Here is a 12,853-nt window from a genome sequence, read left to right on the forward strand (position 1 = left end):
TACTTGTCACATTATTTTCATTTGTAGTTCCTGGTCATTGCTTTCCACTTTGTGTGCAAACGTTATGCATTGACCACTGGATGCATTGTGTTGAAATTGTTAATATGAAGTTTAAAATAATGGAAAAAAATCTGTAGTGCTATTTGTTAGTCTAGATATTTTGGTGTGAGTTGCAGACTGTCAGAGATGTCGGCCATAGAGATATCTGTCTTCGCTGGAGCTATGTGGCACTCTGCTTGTGGTGCTCAAAGTGCCAAAAAAATATATTTGAAAAACTCAACAGCAATGTCTCTGTCAAGAAGTCATGACCCGATTACTCAAGATAATCCACAGCCCTGTATCACAATACACCTGCCAACCCTGTCACCAAGCAGAAGGGCATGTGCATCTACTCATGAACTAGAGGCTCGTGCTTGTGACAATGCAAGATGTAATGTCAGCTTGCTCAGTGGTGCTAGGTGAGCTAGCAGTAGATGTACGCCTCCTTCTGTGTGGTGATACAATCAGCAGATATAGAGCACCACAAGCAGAGTGGCATCTAGTTCCATTATATTTGAGAGAAGGCAGACATCTCTGCGGCCGATATCTCCAACACTCTGCAACTCACACCGAAACAATCTAGACCAGGGGTAGGCAACCTGTGGCTCCGGAGCCACATGTGGCTCTTTAGCCCCTGTCCAGTGGCTCCTTGAGCCTTTGAGAAAAGAATTCTATGGAAATTCATTCTATGAATCCAAATGTTGCTGAACCTCGATAGCAGTGGCTGGTTAGCTATGGATGCCAAATCCCAAAAAGTAAATTGAATAAAATAGAGAATGTAGTAGTGCGTGGACAGATTTGTTTGCTCTCACTGCCAGCTCTGCAAAATTTAAGTACCAAATAATCATAAATAGTGCCCTGCACAGTGTCCACCTTGTGGTAAAACATATTAACAAATGCTTATTTAGACCATAAGTATACGCTAATTTAGACTTAATAGGCTATTTACCTTGATTATAAGGCTCAAACATGTTTTGCGGCTCCATACAGGTTTTTTCCAATTATTCTTGGTCAAAAATGGCTCTTTTAATGGCAAAGGTTGCAGACCCCTGATCTAGACTGATAAATGGCACTACCGGTAAGAGGAAATATATGCACTTTCGATTTGGGGGTGAACTGTCCCTTTCACACTAATGCGTGCAGATGTTTGTGTATTTCTCAACAACAGCCTACCTCCTTCTTCTGTAGACAGCTATAGCTACAGGAGTGGAGGGTGGTGTATAAACAGATGATAAATGACTTATGTATATAGTGGAATTTTTAAAAGTATAAAATGTCTTCATATGAGAAACTGTTGACAAATATTCTACATTAATAAACACCTTAAAGGCCTTCTATCTGTTTAACTACATTCTAGTGTGTTTAAACTATTCATTAAATGTATATTATGAAAGCTGAATAGGGGGAGTTAAACTAAATTGATTCTTACCAATGTCATTTATTCAGCAGATATTTGTTTATAAACCAAAGAGTTGGACAAAATTGTATTTTGACCAGATGATGGCGCTAGATGAAAAGTCAAAGGATCATCAGTATGATTACAGATCATCATCATCATCATCAGTGAGAGGCATTAAAGTTACTTGTCTGCAAGAAATTTCAGAACAATCCATCTAATAGTTTATGAGATATCTGGTGGTGACAGTGCCATCCGTACAGCCATGGTAATTTCACTATGAATTGAAAAGTAAAACCAATTCAATTTTATAAAGTCATAATGACACACATGCGGAATAAAACACTACTTGTGCTTGCAATACCACATTTAATTGCCAAAAACAAGAGTAGTTATTCATCTATTATATTAATAGCTGGGTGAGACTCAGAAATGAATATAGACATTAAGAAAACAAATCTTCAAATATTCCTCTGTGGATTTTACATGCAAACAGTTTAGTAACAGCTTTATTTTCTTGTGCACACGCTGGGCAAAAGAGGTTTGCTGTCATGCAAGGCAGCAGGAAATTAAATTTTTACCATTTCAGGTTCAAACAAAGTCGAGGAACATGTAAGAGGGGGATAAGTGTAAGAAAAGTAAATGTCACAATGGAGGAATGTCACAGGTTGAATAGTGTGGTGAAGTTCAGCTGCCAAATTGGGTCAAGTCCAAAATAAATGTTGCATGCTTCTACGCATGAAATACATCATAAGGCTACATTCTTCATGAATAAAATGAGGAGTTAGAGGTAAAAATATTAAATGAACAAAGTGAACATACCGCACTGTTTGCCTTTTTACCCAAGTGGGTGTCAATGCATTACGTGCACTCGTTTGGCATAAAAAAATAATTTCATGGAGTTCGACATAAGGGCTGGTGCTGAACTTTGTTGAGGCAAAAGTACATTTTAAAAGAGATTAATGTCTAGGAAGTCGTCTAAATTCCAGCAGCTACAAAGGATGCCTAAAATAAATCCATGCATGTGCAATTGAAAGAAATTCTGTTGTAAATATATCATACACAGTTTCCCCAAAACCCATCTCGCAGTACTTTTTACCAAGTATCTTATAATGTGTCTCACTCAAAGAAACTTTTAAGAGCTTTCTCTGAAAATGCATCAGAAAATCCTTGAAAATATATATTCTGTACAATATACTGTAAATAAAATAAAACCCACTAACATACAGACCCATATGTTTTCTCTCACTACTACAGATGTTTTGCACTACCACCGTCCCAAAGCATCCACCTTAAAAACTTCAAACTCCGCGGCAGCTGCAGCCGCAAACCCCAATCCTGCCGACCCCTCAGCAGTTGATATTGATGCTGACGAGCAGCTCCTCCAAGGCATACAGTTTCTGATTGGCCTCCTCGATCGCGCTGTACGTCTGCACGTTGCTGGCGATGTGGTAACGGATTTCGTCCACCACTGGGACGGAATCGGTCTCGTGTCGCTCCTCCAACGACGCAGCATCCTCTTTGATGATCTCTGCAAACTCGGGCTGCTCCACCAGCTGGCGACAGACAGGTTAGACAGGAACACAAGTGTGAATTAATCCTGAGGGCGAAACTGACCAGAACATCCATAACATTAACCTCAACTCAAAGGTGTTAAATGCCAAAACTGGGGATTTAGCTACAGGCACAACAAGAAGTATAATTACATGACCTCAGAGGCCTGTCTTTGCTTTGACTTTTGGTATAATGATGATGACAGACTAAGGGGCAGTCAAGTTCTTCCAGTATGTTTAAAAGCCATTTGCTTTTCTGGGAACACTTTAAACAAATACTGTGGCATTTTGGGAAATACCACTTCCTTGCCAAGAGTTACATGGGAAGATACAACTCTCATGTCTGCTGCTAAATATGAAGCAAGAGCTGGGACGTGGTTAGCTTAGCATAAAGACTGGAAACAGGAGAAAACAGCTGGCTTGGCTCTGTCAAAAGGTGAAAAAAATCTGTCTACCAGCCCCTCTGAAGCTCCCCAATTTATACATTAAATCTTGCTTGTTTTATTCTCTACAAATACAACAAAATGTGGGGGTATTACATGCTGAGCTATTCTTACCCAGAGCATTAACTTCCCCTCTGCTCCCAGTCTTCATCCTCAGCCACAATATAGGCCTGCTCAGTCCAGCTTCATATTCAACATGCAGACATGAAGTGTCACCAGCTGTAACATCCCGCACACTCTCATGTTATCCAGCCAAAACAAAGGCCCCCTCCACTGTCAACACAGAGACACAGACACCCACCCGCTCGATGATCTTGGCCATGAACTGGGTGCAGTGATCCTCCAGCCGAGACAGATGGAAAAGCTTTGCCATCTTCCACATGTAAATAACGTTGTCCTCGCATATGGTTTTCGCGAGCGCCTTGCCACAAATACGCTTCAGCCCCGGCAGCAGATACATGTCAGCCACACACAGCACGTCAAACACGATATCTGTTATCAGCTAGACATAAGAAAGAAAAAACCAATCTAGTCAGCTTTCAGATAATGATGAGCATCAAGTCATATTTTTTAAAGAACACGAAAATGTAATCATACTTTTTAGTGGATGTTCTGACCCAATATAGAGTTTATATATTTAGTATGTTACACAGGTCAAGGATGCAAACATGTCAGGGTGTGAACATGTGAAGACACACAATAACTAAGTTTACTGGAGGGCGAGCGACGCCCTTTTACATGTTAGTCACTTCATCCATTGTTAATGTAAAAACATTGATTATAGCTGCTTTATAAGTTACTCACTGCTTGTTACCTTGAATTTGTGAGGAAAACTGTTTTCCTCATGATTCCATGGTGAACAGGGAACCCAAAAAGATGAACAATTTTCATGAATTTAAGTAAACGGAGACTAAAACTACATCAAAACATCTGTTAAAACTCTGATACTTCCCAAACACATGCATTTTCGCTAAACCTTTACAATATAAAACACTTTCACCTTCAAGTACCGCTCCCTGAGTTGTGTATGAGCTCCACTTGAGCAGAGTTCAAACTCGTACATGTGCCAAAACAAGGTACTTGAGCGTGCATGTACTCATGTGTTTGAACTGGGTGATGAATTTGGGAGGTCCTGAGCGTACGACTGGATAAATGAGACTTGGATCATACTGCAGGAGTTGTGTGAGAGTTTGTACACAGATGTTTTGATGTAGTTTTCCCCCTATGAAATGAACCCGTGGAGAACGTTCTGCTTTTTCAGATTCTCCGCTCACTGTGGAGCCATGCCAGAAGAACCAAGTTCTCTTGCTTTTGCCTCTCCATTGCACCTGCTGTGTTTGCACCAAAGCAGGTGAAACTGATTCACAATCACTTGTGCTTCCTAAATGGACAGATTGATATCCCTGAAGTTTAACTGACTTGGTGTTATAGTGTGATGATTAAGTGTTCCCTTAATTATTTAAAAAAATCAACAGCTAAACTGTATAATCATGACACCCCTCCCACATGCTTGTTAATCTTTTTTTATCAGCTCACGCCTCACAGTAGGAAACTGGTTTTTCAGCAACAAATTAGTCACTAAAGGTGAAGCTTGTGTTTCAGCGTCTTTTCTTATGACTCCTCAGCTGGCAGACTGACAAACCAGGCATTTGCAATTTTCTCACTGAATGACAAGTTTGCATCGACAGACAGAAACTGTGCACCAACCTCTGTGTCGTCAGTGTAGATGTAATACATGACGTGGATGAATATCTCATGGGAAATGTTGTGTAAAGTAATCACTGGCGTGCTGGGCTGGGACTGCAGCTGCTCTCCCTCACTGAAGTGGTCCTCCAGCAAGGCTTTAAAATAATCACTACGTCCGCAGAAAAACGCCTGGAGACACACACACACACACACACACACACACACACACACACACACACTTAAACTTTGATACTCATTTGAACAGGATTTGGGGGTCTTTAATGTGACTGAGTAATGCTGTGTGAGCTTCGTAGTTCGTACCTTATGACACAAGAAGTCAAAACCATCCACTCTAAAGCAGATGTCGGGATAAGTGGGGAAGCGGTCGACTCTGTTAAAGGGAAGTTCACCAAATCCAACCTGGGGAGAATCAATAGGAAAAAACAAAGTCAAAATAGGCTTATTGAATTGCAGCAGGCAGCTACAGGGCTCTATCCTACACGGGGCGCAAATGCATCTGTCATTTCTAGTTTCAGACTGATGCAGTTGTCATTTTCAAGGCCAGTGTGAATAACAAATGTACTTGCACCTATCTGTGTACCCATGGGCGTGTAGGTCTTAAAATGAGGTGTGGTCAGGCGCATTGTTGGCATAGTGCTATTTTGAAGCAGCAGAAAGTGACTGTGCTAGTTACCAACAAAAACTGGTCTAAAGTCAGAATGGTGAAGTATTTTCCTGCTTTTTAAAAGGTGCTTTGTTCAGATAGTAAGATGTGCCTACGTAGGCAGGTTCACAACACACGTACACACACAGGGACGCACACAGGTGGGTGAAATAATACATTGTTGATGAGGAAAATATTTATTAGATCCTCTAAAATGTGAACATAGCAGAAAGCAGGGAAGAGCTACAGAGCTGCTGTTTGACTCTCCATGAAAAGAGACACTGTGCGCATCTACACACGAGGAGCAACCTCACTTCACTGATAATATCAGGAGCTACAAGTTTAGTTCTGTTTCCTCTGTCATGTTTACTACAACAGTTTTTAGTTTTGCTGCGTTCACATGACTGCTCTTACTGCATCACTCTCAGCAGACAGTCACTCGCTTCTCCTCTTTGCTGAATTTGCTATGCAAATAGCGGAGCATGGGGCACAGATGCAGGCATTAAAAGATGAAACTCTGACTGGTTGAATTCATTGTACGCCCAAAACACACCAATGAATAATTAAAGGACTAAATACAACTCCTTTGCCTCTTGCGCCTTACTTTGCACCCAGATTATGTCCTGTTTAACTAGCAGAAGTAGAGCTGGACATACCCTAAACCCACTTGCGTCATGCACTTTAGACCAGTGGTTCCCGACTGGTCCAGCCACGGGGTCCAGATTTCTCCTTAATCATTAGTGTAGGGTCTACAAAGTTATATATATTCAGCATCATACTTGTGTTTGACCATGTTGTCGAGCTAGTTTGCTGTCTCTGTTGAGAAGCTGTCTGTTATTCACTCACTCTAAAACAGGAAATGACCCTTCAAAATAAAAGCTAGCATTTGAAATTCACTGTACTTCAAACATCAAGTGTGTTTTTTACAAACTTGACTTGTTTGTGAGTCACCTGCGGTCCATTCAGAATAGACCCACAACCCACTTTTGGACTGGGATCCACCAGTTGGGAACCACTGCTCTAAACCATGTGCTATAGATCATTCAAATAGGCCCCATAGTGTTTTCTTGCCATCATGTCCTTACTCTTAGTTCAATGGGAAGTGCGCAGTCTGCTAACTGAGCCATGTTCTCCTGAAGTTGACAGCTGTGAGGCTCCAGGCTGAGAACCTTCACACAGATTCCTGGCTTGTTGGACACTTCAGTGTAATGACAGAAAGAAAAAAGAGACAAGACGGACATCACTCGAGTGGTAAAAAAGTCAATGCAAGAGTCAAGTGTTTCATGAGACACTGCGGTTAAAATATGCACTGGTATTTTTAGACCCGACCAGCTACTTGTATCTCACCGCTAAAACACATGCATGTATTAGCAGTGTGAAAGTGAACCAAAAGTACTGTCTTACCAAACTCATACACTTGTTTGCACTTATTCTCAAGCTCCTCGATCAGATCATCCATTTTGCACTGTTTAGCAAGTCGCCTGCAGTCCTCCACGAGGCTTATGTCAATATCCATTCGTCCTGTAACGTTAAACAAACAAAGAAATGAGGAAAAGCGTTGGACTCTTTGCCTCCATTTAGACTCAGAACTACACATACAGGAGACCAGTATGAGCATGGCGGTTTGTATGTCATTACATTTAATATACATGTATTCTAAACTTCAATTGAAGTTAATATCCAACCTGTCATAACCAGTCTGAGTTCTATTAATCTTTTAAAGCACATTTCCCTCTTTGCATGTCCTGGACAGTGTTTCCTTGTTGGGCTGCAGTAGGGGGACTGTAACAAACTCATTGACTGTAACTGTGGAAGATACCCACTTGATTTGTCTCAATCAGAAGCCGCACATTAGCTTCAAACAAACTTCACATAGTGTTTCACAGAACAAGGACTGTGGATTTTGTCCCCCTTCACCGAAACTAACTTCACCTACACTACACTTACATGTTCAGAGGGGCTCTCTTAAGGGCCAGTATGAACAGAGGGATCAATTACAGCAGAAAAACCTGTTTCAGTGTTAATATGGGCCCCTCGCTATTGTTTAAACACACTTAAAATGTGCCCTGAAGCAAACATTCAGTGAAATTACAGGGACTATGCCCTTTTTTCAAAATTCAGACATGTTATTACTATGGTTTAAGACAGTCCAAAACAAATTGTGAGCATGAACTCTCACCCATATCGGAAAACTAGAGCACTAACTCAAATTTGTGATGTCATAGGGTATAAAGTCTGGGGCTGCTCCACTGACAATGAATTGGGAAAGATGTTATAGCTGACACTGAGAGCACCCAGGGGAATGGTCAGAGGATATGGGAACATTTTCTGTTTCGGGACTGAAAACACTACAACAGAATAAAGCTCAGACTCAGACTCAGACTTTATACACATCCTAAATTAATGAATCAGTTTATTTATATAACCTTTATTTAACCAGGAAACCTCTTGAGATTAAAAATCTCTTTTTCAAGAGTGTCCTTGCCATGACCGGCAGCAACATAAGACAACATAGAACTAAACAAAAACAGAATACAAATGTTAAACTCTAAAACAAGCAATAGAAAACACAAAATAAGATTACTACAAAGAAAAGCCAAAAAGTATGTTAATATATACTAGAAATGAACCATAAAAAACACAAAAACGACAACTACATGTGATTACAAAGAGCGGCTAAGACACACTGTGACACTGACATATAGAAGATTGTGCACAAAAATCCTGCAACAGTGCTTTGAAACAGCCGAGAAGAACCAAAGAGTGTAACTTTAAGTCCTTCTGCAGAAGATTCCACATGTAAGGAGCTGCATACATAACCGCTCGCTTGCCAAACTCTGTACGTACCCTCAGTACAGACAATAAAACATGTTCTGAGAACAGACAGCGTGGCTATTTTTAATTTTTTGCTTACCGTACACAGATAAGTATGCTCTAAGTTTGAGGCTTACTTCTCCTGTTGTTGGCTTTGAGAAAAAGCGGCTCATGTTCACAGATATTTACTGAAGTTTTTTAGGCATTAGAAATAACAGATTGGAATTCTTTTTTTAGGTAGTGTTCCCTTTAAGGTTTAAGTCATGTGCTTCCAAAATATCATGACTGATGCTGATGAATATCATGATACCAAAAGCAAAAGTGATATGCAGGTTATTTGGCAAATCAAATCAGAAATATACGCTGATTATTTACTTTCTGGTTCTCTGATTAAGTTTTTGGGTCATTTATTTCAGTTGATAATGTTCAGATACAAAATTCAAATTTAAAAGATTTGTATAGATGTCATTAAAATATTTTTTCATTAGGAATGATTAATCTAATTGTTACTGACACATTGAAAAAAAAAGTCTTCAAAATGACACCAATTATAATCCTGAATATGTGCAGCCGTAATACACACCCACCTGTGTATGAATATTGCAGGATGGCTCCAAAAGCTGCAGGGTTGATCTGAAATTAAAATGGCTTTTATTCATACAAGTGTAGATATGTGGACACAATATGCCTGTACAGCTGCATTTAAGACACAACCATCAACAACCCCAATTCCAAACAAGTTGGAACGCTGTGTAAAATGTAAATTAAAACAAAATGCAATGATTTGCACATTCCTTTTAACATACAGTGCAAGAAGAAAGTGTTCAACATGGCAAATTTTTTCCATTAAACATATTTCCAATGCAGCTAGAGGTATTATCTCAATAAAACTACGCTGATAAAGAAATTGTAACATTTCCATTCATAAAAATCGTGTGCAGTTAAGTGAAATGACACCGTGAAAAAGTTTTGAGCACGCCAACTTAAATGTATTTATTATTTGGAGATGTCTTTGTTTGCAATGGTAACTTCAAGACACTTCCTGTATGGTGAAACTGATCTCTTACAGTGTTCAGATGGGATTTTGGCCCATTCTTCCCCACACAATCTTTAAATCTTTAAGGTTTTGGGGGGCTGCTTGTGAAGCTTGAGAAAGAAATTTCACTTTCAAAACTTCAACAAAATGTTAACTGAATGTTGTTAAAAGAAAAGGTGATGCAACTCATTGATAAACATGCCCATATCTACGTTTTTGGAGCATGTTGCAGCCATCAAAATCAGAATGAGTGTGTATGTATGAAAAACAATTACTTTTATCAGTTTGAACATTAAATATCTCACTTTGTACTGTATTCAGTTGAATATGGGTTAAGAATGATTTGCAGATCATTGCATGCTGTTTATATATATGTTTTACACACACAACATCGCGACTTTTTTGGAATCAGGGTTTTAAAAACAAAGCCAGCAACATGCAGTAACAGAGTAAATCAACCAGAATATATATTTTTATCTACCAAAGGATGTTTGAGGGTGATCAAGGTCTTCCCTTTCCACTTGGTCTCAAACATATCAGTGAAGTACTCTGAGCGTGCACTGAGGACACATCTGTGAGCCGTGAATATTTGTCCATGAACGAGGAACTTCACATCACTGTGCTGACCCTGCTCCAGTAACCTACAGTAAAAACACACAAACCTTGGGATTAAACAGAGGCATGCAGGTGGGGCAGGTTTACACACAGACTGTGAAGCTACTGTTCTGCGCTTTGCAGTTTATTCTCCTCTGTTTCCTGTTTGTTTTTTACTGTAAGCTACTAAACCAGCTGAGAAGAATACACTGCTCTGTAAAGGGATAAGATAATTTACATGGATGGCCAACTTACGAGTGCAGGAAGTAGTTAAAATCATCCCGCTGCATGGCACGGACACTGATGCACTTATAGTCTTTGAGCAGGCGGCGAACTGAATCATTCAGAGAGCCGTACACACACCGCTCGCCATCAAACGTGTTGGCTTCACACTTGGCACCTGAAAGCAAAGCAAAGAACATAAATCATTATACTACAGAACATTTCAGTGTGATTATAAAGCTCAACATGACATCACACTATCGCTTTTTTTTATAATAACTCTAACTTTATTTACACAGCACCTTTCTGTAAGGTTGCAAAGGGCTCTACATGGTTGAAAATGATGTTTGCCTTACTTAGAAAACAGCCTTACCACTAGCCAACAGGTACTGGACCAGCTCCTCATGACCACAAAGGCAGGCATAATACCTGAAAAACAAGAACATTCACATTTTTAGTTGTTAAGATGATGATATTGAGTTAGCCAAAGACAAGGGCATACGTTTTGTTTCAATAACACATATGGAGACACATATGAAACGGTGGTTTTGGGGTCCTTCGCCAGAAAATTTTGAGCACCAAACACTTCATTTCCTTTGTTCTGTTAAATATTATGCACCAATTTGTGCTTTTTCTGTGTGAATTTAAGGCGTAAATGCCTTAAATTTTGTGAAAATAGAAGTCTTCTGCACATGTGCATGACAAATACTCATTCTAACATTGACACCATGATGAAGTGTTGGTTATTCCTGTATTAATAAAGGATTTTTAATTACAGTCAGAGTGCCTCGGATGCATTTTTTTGGACTGCCTACCTATACTATGGACTTTTACACTGAGTGAGCTGGCCCATTGTTGTTTTCTATCACTAAGTGACTCTTTGCCCCATCCTTGAAGAGCACCTGATTTTTTTTTTTTACAGCTAACTACACAGACCCTTAACCCAGTGCAGCACTCCTTAGTTTCTCTTCATTATCAGTGACTTTGGTCTCAGTCTGGTGAGTTGCTGAGTGGGTTTACAATACTCAAGATGTCACAGACACCAAGCCACATGTTCTTTTTAACCAATGACCAAGGCAAGGATGTTGTTGACAAGCATTCACACACCCTGATGAAGCAAACACATTGGTTATCCATGTATATAAAGGATTTTTAACTACAGTCAGAGTCAGATGCATTTTTGGATTCCCTGCTTGTGCTATGGACTTTTACACTGAGTGGGCTAGCCAGCTCTTAATATTGAGGGTGGCGTGTCCCCTGCACCCCCCACCCTGAAATCTACGCCTATGGCCGGACAAGTACTTACAAAGGGGTGCTGTCCCATTTATCCCTTACATTGAGTTCCACGTCTCTTTGTTCAACGAGGTATCTGTGAAGGAGAAAAGAGAAATGAGTGAGTCACAACTTGTCATAAGCTGAGCCGCTGACTTCAGTGCATACAAAACGTCAGACATGTTCAATGAAAGTTAAACAGGAGCAAAATGCAAGATGCATTGTTTACACAGCGGCATACATATTACAAACCCTCTTTGATTTTGACCTGCTTTAATCAGCACCATGGCAAAAAATAGGTTTCTATCTACAGATTACATTCATGCAAACACTGCTGTGTTAAACTGACATGACAGATCATGTTTTCCACAGTGCTGGATAAATGTATTGTCTCAGTAAGCTGCATAGTTTAGAAACTTCCTGTGTTGGCTTGTCTTGACTAATTACTGCTTTCTTAGTAATCTGCAGGACACACCTGTCTGTCCCAAAGCAGAGGACGTGTCTTGCATTACTCCAAAACTAAGATGTATAGCTGACAGCAGGAAGTAAATTCTCCAAATACTGAGCTGGTAAGCACCCCTTATAGGATCTTACCTACGTTGCATCTGGAAACTGAGGAGCTGACCTACAAACGTTAGCTTAAGTTACAAGCTGGGTCATCAAAGCTAATGTTAGCAACCCAGCCTGACGTGTTTACCTCCTATTTGTTTGCAAACAGTGCAGTTAGCTTTGAGTTTCGCTGCGATATATCCACTCAGAGCAGGCCCAGTAAATTAAAACTGCTGTTTTATGATGGAAACTCAACATAACTGCAGCCATAACGCCACACAGGTAGTGACAAGCAAGCCAAAACGTCAGCTGAGCCGTTGGTTACCTGACTCTACAAATGTCGCCCTTTTTGCAACTGCTAAACAAATCGGACACATCCATGATCCCCGCGATGTTCTCGGTCCTCTGTAATGCATTGAGACGGCCTGTCTACCGGACAGGTGAGCGATGATGTGGTCTGGCTTTGCAATTTGCTCGGTCGACGCTGAGGAAGTTGGCTGGCCGACACACCTTCTTGCTTAGTTGTTGACAAACTGGTAATCGGTCCCTCGGTGTTTTGGTGGATGTGGTCCGGCAGTCACGTGA

The 12,853-nt window shown here is 40.3% G+C and overlaps 1 protein-coding gene across 1 annotated transcript; it reads right to left on the reverse strand.

Moving 5' to 3' along the window:
* Positions 1 to 1,783: 1,783 nt before the first annotated feature.
* Positions 1,784 to 12,792, reverse strand: abtb1 (ankyrin repeat and BTB (POZ) domain containing 1). The gene is made up of 12 exons (XM_050063885.1): positions 12,594 to 12,792; positions 11,754 to 11,816; positions 10,821 to 10,876; positions 10,481 to 10,625; positions 10,113 to 10,272; positions 9,183 to 9,228; positions 7,186 to 7,302; positions 6,867 to 6,979; positions 5,439 to 5,537; positions 5,139 to 5,306; positions 3,733 to 3,933; positions 1,784 to 2,991 (listed from the first exon to the last, which is right to left on the reverse strand). Exons 1-12 carry the CDS (start codon positions 12,647 to 12,649, stop codon positions 2,785 to 2,787), a joined length of 1,431 nt encoding a protein of 476 aa, XP_049919842.1. The 5' UTR covers positions 12,650 to 12,792; the 3' UTR covers positions 1,784 to 2,784.
* Positions 12,793 to 12,853: the final 61 nt, after the last annotated feature.

The sequence above is a fragment of the Epinephelus moara genome, chromosome 16 (genome assembly GCF_006386435.1).
Source record: "Epinephelus moara isolate mb chromosome 16, YSFRI_EMoa_1.0, whole genome shotgun sequence".
In the NCBI taxonomy this organism is placed as follows: Eukaryota; Metazoa; Chordata; class Actinopteri; order Perciformes; family Serranidae; genus Epinephelus; species Epinephelus moara.